General features: G+C 42.7%; 1 protein-coding gene across 1 annotated transcript in view; it reads right to left on the bottom strand.

Moving 5' to 3' along the window:
- Nucleotides 1–4,798: 4,798 nt before the first annotated feature.
- Nucleotides 4,799–6,995, bottom strand: part of Znf512 (zinc finger protein 512) — a gene marked incomplete at its 5' end in the record, with an annotated part of 8,079 nt that continues 5,882 nt past the window's right edge. Inside the window, 1 exon segment of the mRNA XM_008833216.2 lies at nucleotides 4,799–6,716. Coding sequence (XP_008831438.1) covers nucleotides 6,408–6,716 — 309 coding nt within the window.

Consider the following 6,995-nt stretch of genomic DNA (forward strand, 5'->3'; position numbering starts at 1 on the left):
GGTCACCGGTACACAAGACTCAAGGCTCGGCTCAGTCTGTGCTTACAGCTTTATTCTCTCTGGGACCCAATCTCTGGGACTCAGTCTCTGACCCGATCTCCCACTATTAAGAGAAGGCTAGGATATATTTATACCATGGGGGTAGTGGTAAAAGCTTTGGCTGATAGATACTTTGTGAGACATTCTATTTGCATATGGAAGTGGGTTCCTGCCATGTTGCCCGCTCGCTGACTGCCTGAAAAATCACACAGGAAAGCATGGTATTCCTAGAGCCAGAGGCCATGTTTATGTTAGGGCATTTGTGGCGGGCACTTCAAAAGGAGAGTCAGAAAAAATGCCAGGAAAGCACCCTGCTATGAAAGGAGTCTCAGCACATGGCTCCGAGCTCGTGAGCTATCCGGATATGAAGAGACTTCTACTTTACATAACAGAGGCCCCCAACACTCCCCAACACCATAATGAACTCGTATCCCTCTGGAACTATAAACCAAATAAACTCTACCTTCTGTAAGCTGTCTTAGTCATGGAACTTTATCAGGGCAACCACCCTATGTGATCAACCTGGACCTGGCTGTGCACCCCTTCCTACCAATATTGGTGAGTAAACATTCCCAGAACTCATGTGAGGCGGCTCACAGTCAAAGCAAAGCCTTCAGGCTGGCGGTCATTAGTGCCTTCAGTTTTCATTTTTTTCTAAAGTATCCACTCATTTTCTTTGAATTAGCTTGAGGCGCTGAACAGGCTTCTTCCTCATTCCCACCTTTTCTCTTTTGTATTTGTTTGTGGTTCTGGGGAGTGTTCCCAGGGCCTTGCCCATCTATGGCATAGCTCTGCCACTAGGCCACCTTTTTCTCTTTCTTTACTGTTATACCTATCCTAAATTTTCTTTTAGTCTTCTCATTAATTTTTTAAAAAAATTTTGTTTGGGGCTGGGTGTGATGGCTCATGCCTTTAATCCCAGCACTTGGGAGGCAGAGACAGGCAGATCTCTGTGATTCTGAGGCCAACCTAGTCTATAGAACAAGTCCTAGGGCTACAGGGAGACCCTGTCGCAAAAAGCGACATCGTTCTGTTTTTTTATTTTTTGAAACAGGGTCTCAGGTATCCTAGGATGGCCTCAAATTCTATGTAGGCAAGGATGCCCTTGAACTGCTGATCCTCTTGCCTTTACCTCCTGAGTGCTGGGATTACAGGAGTGTGCTACCTCACCCATGGCGCTGGAAATTAACCATTGCATGCAAGTTAGGCAAGCACTCTAACAACTGAACTACACCCCTAGCATCTCTCATTCACTTAAAAAAATTACATTTGTAGGGCTGGAGAGATGGCTCAGCAGTTAAGAGCACTGACTGCTCTTGCAGAAGACCCGGGTTCAATTCCCAGCACCCACATGGCGACTACGAATCATCCTTAACTCCAGTTCCAGGGGAATCCTCTTCTGACCTCCACGGCACTGCACAACACAGGTACACTCACATACATGCAGGCAATACACTCATACATGTAAAATAAAAATAATAAATATTATTGTTGCGATGGAGATGGAAATGGGGGAGGCAAAGAAAGAAAATCTATGGGTATGTTCTTTGTTTTAAAAAGAACTTAAAAAATACTACACAACAATACTACATAACAGAACTTGACTCTGGCTGCTCACAGTGGCCTTCTCTCTGGCACAGCTGACATAGCAAGATCCAAGAAAAAAAATGATTGTCCGGCATACAAATAAAAGCTGAAGCAACAGGCCTGGGTACTAATAAATGTGCTGGGAAGGCTTTTGTATTGCAGATTACTGCCAGAAAATGACCCCTGTGGAAACTCATTTGGAAGTTTTTCATTACTAACAATTTCTGGAATACACAAGGTTGATTACATTTTTATAGGGGTGCATTACAAAACATGGGACAATCCTAGAGTATAATTCACATTCTAATCACGGTTCTAGCTTTATTCTGTCCTAAGTCCTAAAAAAATACAACTTTTAAGAATGTATCAATTCATGAAGGAAATTAAATATGGTGGTATTACAGAGATGAGGGAGCATTAGGCCACCCCTGAATAGTAAAGCCTACAGTGCAAACTGCTGGGGAAGAAATCACCCCAGGCAGAGGCAGTAAGGAATCCAAAGGCTGTAAAATAGGCATAAGGTTGGTAAATTCAAAGAGCAGAAATGCATGTTGGATGTAGTGGCACACACCTTTAATCCCAGCACTCAAGAGGCAGAAGCAGGAGGATCTCTGTGAATTTGAAGCCAGCCTAGTCTACTTAGTGAGTTCCAGGCTAGCTGGGGCTATAGAGAGACTCTGTCTCGACAAAACAAAACAAAGGACATAAGTATACATATAGCCAAAGTACAGCTGGAAAATCATCAAAGATTAAATAGAATGGAGGAGGGTAGTAAGAGATGTAGAGAGTTGCCATAACTGTTATTGGTTCACTGCATTTAGATGCTAGAAAAGGATTTAGAGGGTAAAGGGAAAACAAAGGCATGTCTAACTGGGACGTAGCTCAGTGGTAGAGCACTTGCCTAGTATACATGATCTCCAGTACCAACAAAAACCAATCTCAATTGTCACTTTTAATAAGGAGGTAAAGGAGGTTGGAGAGATGGCTCAGTGGTTAAGAACACTGGCTGCTCTTGCAGAGCACCTGGGTTCAGTTCCCAGCACCACATGGCAGCTAGCAACTGTCCATTACATACATACAGGCAGAACACTAATGCACAGAAAATAAAAATAAACTTAAAAAGGTGAGGGATATATTATTCTATGTAATTTGTTTTACACTCATTTATTGTATGAGTGTGTGCATGTATGTGTGTGCATGTGTGGAGGTCAGAGGACAACTTTTGGGAGTTGGTTCTGTCCTTCTGCCATGTAGTTTCTGGGAAATGAACTCGGGTCATCAGTTTTGGTGGCAAGCACCTTTATCTGCTGAGTCATCTCACTGGACCTTGTGTAAACTTTTGAAAAAGTATTTCAGCTGGGCATGGTAGCACACACCTTTAATTCCAGTATTCAGAAGGCAGAGGCCAGTGGACCTCTGTGCATTTGAGACCAGCCTGGTCTATATACCAAGTTCCAGGCCAACCAGAGCTACAAAGTGAGACCTTGTCTCAAAAAACAACAACAAAAAGAATTTCATATACAGTAATAAAGAATGCTACAATTCACTATCCACATTAGTAAGGAATTACAAAACTGCTGTAAGTCTGTCTGGATCCCAGAAGCACTATTCTATACTTGGTGTTTATCCTTCCTGAACATCTTTTCATAATTACGTAAGTGCCCACTACAGATCACTTCTTTTGCATGCGTTAAAACCTTTTATCAGTGGTATACCTGGTGCATTCTGAAGCTTGTATAGCAAACAGACTTTTTTAGGATTTCTTTGCAATAACGACTACTTCTTTAACAGCTTATATAGTAACTGTGTGACTCTATCACAGCTAATCCATTCTTCTGGATGATCAAAATAATGTATTAAGAGTAGGAAAAAGAGTAGAAAAGAAAAAAGTATAATATCTCAAATAATAGAAACTTAGTTTGGGCCCTTTTTTCTCTCTTCTTTTTGAGACAGTCTCACTGTATAGCCCTGGCTGGCCTGGAACTGGCTATGTAGAACTCTCAGAGAATTGCCTGCCTCTGGGATTAAAGGTGTGTGCCATCACACCTGGCCTTAAAAACTTAGTTTTTACTCCCATAATCTCAGAAGTTCCTGTTTGGCAAGTGGCCCTCCTTCATAGGCTGACTCAGAGAGGCCACCACCTTCCATTCTGTGCACTCCTGCCCCATGAGGCACTATCATCGGCTGCACCTAGTTGGGGAAAGTGGAAAGAAGTGCACGGTACACTACCTTACTTTTCTTTTAAAAGAGGAATTTATTTATTCACAGTTTCAGAGATGTCAGTCTATCATGACACGGAGCATATGGCAAATCAGAAAAGCTCACATCATGGCACCCAGGAAGCAGAGGGGGCGGGCAATCTAAATGAGAATGTATCCCTAGTGCTGGGGTCACACGCAGGGCCTTGTGCATGCTAGTCACCCTCTATCATGGTGCTACATCCCTAGCTTACAATCACAGTCTTCAAAGCACACATATCACTTCTATACAGGTTCCAAGGGAGAGAAGTTAGCATGGAGGGTGGAAAGGGGGAGAAAAAAGAAATGGAGCCTAGCCATTTGTTCTGCAAGCCTATAGTTATGGAAGATGAGGACAGATTTTGACGACCATTCCCAGCATCCCTGTACTATAACTATACTCCAACTGTCATTTTTGTGCATCCCTCTATCCATGTGGACAAGAAGAGTTTCTCTGCATATACCCAGGACTGAATCTGCTCATTCTTGGGGTACATGTTCAACTTTACCAGATATTGCCAAATCATTTTTAAAGTGATTGTACTAATTTACATTCTACACCATACACGAGAATTCATATTGTTGAACAACCCTCATGTACCAAATACTGCCACCCTACTTTGTATATTCTAAGTGAATTTTTAAAATTCTAATAGTGTGATTAGGATAATCTATATGAAATTTTGTTGATCTTTGGCCTTGGGAACTAAAAACAACAGCTGCAAGGGGCCTGTAGGGGACAGGCCAAGTTTCCTGGGCCAATTCCGTTTTGCTGAAAATCATTTTGACCAGCAGATTTCAGGAGCTAAAGTGCTGAGACAAGAGCCTTTGGGAATTACTTCAAACTCATCCACTCCACAGCTATGTTCTGAGCCCCATACAGTGTCAGCAAGGAGTCAGGCAGCAGTGCATCATCAAAGAAACTAGAAACCTCATTCTAAGCGAGAGTCACTTTATTTCTGTCATTGCCAAACATTCTCCAAGTCTTTGTCACCAGAACTTAACACAGCTTCATTTCTCCTCCCTGACAACCCTCATCTACTACAAGGGCTTTAAGGGCACAAACAGGAATGAAAAAAACATAGCACAAATACATCATTTCCTCCACTTGTTTCAAAACAACCCATTCTGGCAGTATCCAATTCAAGATCCAATGTTCCATTACTTAAAAGTGGTGTTCACAAAGCACACATGATAAAGCTATTTAGAGAACAGAGACTTCAAGAGTGGCAAACAGCCTTTCAGAATTTGAAAAAGTAGTATCGTCCATACCAATGTTAATTTTTTAAGTGGCAAATGCCATACAATAGGCAGGAATACAGAACAGTATTTACACAAAAGGAGAAGAGAAACCAGAAACACGACAACAAGGTTGGCTCTAACCAATTCTCCAACAATATCCACCCTCACAGGGAAAGGGCCCATTAAACATCACCAGATAGGCATGAGGTACAGAGGAAGAATATTCTTTCCAGCTCCAGAGAAATATCTACATCTGGTGTCAAAATTTCACAATATAAAGCAGATAGAACTCCATATATAAAACGGGATAGTAGGACAATATTCTTAGAACATTCAAAGAGACAGAAGTGGGCTAATGCCACGGATGAGGACTTAACTGGGTGGAGCCTAACAAGTGAGGTAAGTCCAGGGGAGAGGGCACACACACCTTGGTTACAGTCTCAGTGGCATTTCCAGGAGCACTAGGATACTGTGCCAGCACATCAGGGAAAATGAGTCACTTCTCAATCCTTAAAACCAAGAGGCAAAACCAAGCTTCAGGAGAGCACTGATCCTAGCAACTGAGATGAAGCCTCAGGACCCAGGAAAGTTAGGGTAGTGTTTATTGCTGCTGCTTTTTTTTTCCTTCTCATTTTAGTGTTTGGGACACATGACTCCTAAGGCTATTTTTTCATGCCTGTGGGTCTAGTCAGTCCCTACCACTTGGTATAAACCAAGCATCTCCTAGAAGGTTAGAGAGGTTCTAGCTTTTTCATGCTAAATTATTTCTTCTCTGTAGTAACACCAAATTGTAGATAATCAGCCTCCATAAAATTTTGCTTCCCTAGGGCTCAGGGTCACCTATAGCAGAAGTAATAGCACTACTTTCTGTAATTTTATGTCACAAATACAGAATGATAAAACCTGTCATGGCTTTAAAAAAAATTCACTTGGAATGTTTTTTTTAGGTAGATGATGGAGTAACCATTCAATCATGGAGGTTCCAAGAAAGTTCATATAGGAAAGACCAAACAACAGTTTCTTATTTTGCACAGGGCTAGGGGGAGCCTACAGTTGTTTTTTTCATGGGAGCTCTTTCGGCAATAGAAAAGAGAACAAGAGGGCTCCAGTGAGGAATAGAACCTACTAGAAGAGAGGGAAGGATGAAAGTGAATTAGTCAGGAAGACCTGAAATTTACACAGAAGAGCTGATACCCACCGCTGAAAGCATCTTCTCCCAGCCCCATGACTCAGGCCTCCCCCACACATGTCCAGTGACAACAGCATCACATCCACTCTCCTAGGAGCTCATTCAATGACTGCCTATTTCCTTCCTCGTTTGTGAGTGGTTTTGGCAGGCTTTACTTTCTGGGATTGTGCTGGCACTGCCTCCTGCTCTGGTTCCTTACAGAGGGTTGACACCACCAGTTCCTCATCATTCCCCCTCTGATCCTTCCCTGCCCTAAGATTTGGCTGGGTCTCAGCAGGCTCCACACTAGGGTACTGTCGCCTTCTTAGAGACCGTCGACTCCTGTGCTGCTGTCTCCGCTTCTCCTCTTCTTGCTGTCGCTGCTTTATTTTCATCAGCTTTTCAAAGCTTTTGGTGGTTGTTGGGTTTACAACGAACCAATCCTGAAGAGGCAAAACAGAAACACAGTGAACGGCAGAAAGAAGGGGTTACAGGAAGAATAGGAGAAACAGCATTTTAGGACACAGCACAGGAATGAGGGAAGCATATGGGACTGCACCTTGAACTCTATTTTTTTTTTTTTTTTTTTTTTTGGTCTTTTTTGAGACAGGGTCTCCTTGTAGCCCCAGCTACCCTGGAACTCACTATGTAGACCAGGCTGGTCACAAAGATCACAAAGATCCATCTGCCTCTGCCTCCCAAGTGCTGGAATTAAAGGCGTG

This window comes from Nannospalax galili, unplaced genomic scaffold (genome assembly GCF_000622305.1).
Source record: "Nannospalax galili isolate Female #2095 unplaced genomic scaffold, S.galili_v1.0 scaffold3817, whole genome shotgun sequence".
Taxonomy (NCBI): Eukaryota; Metazoa; Chordata; class Mammalia; order Rodentia; family Spalacidae; genus Nannospalax; species Nannospalax galili.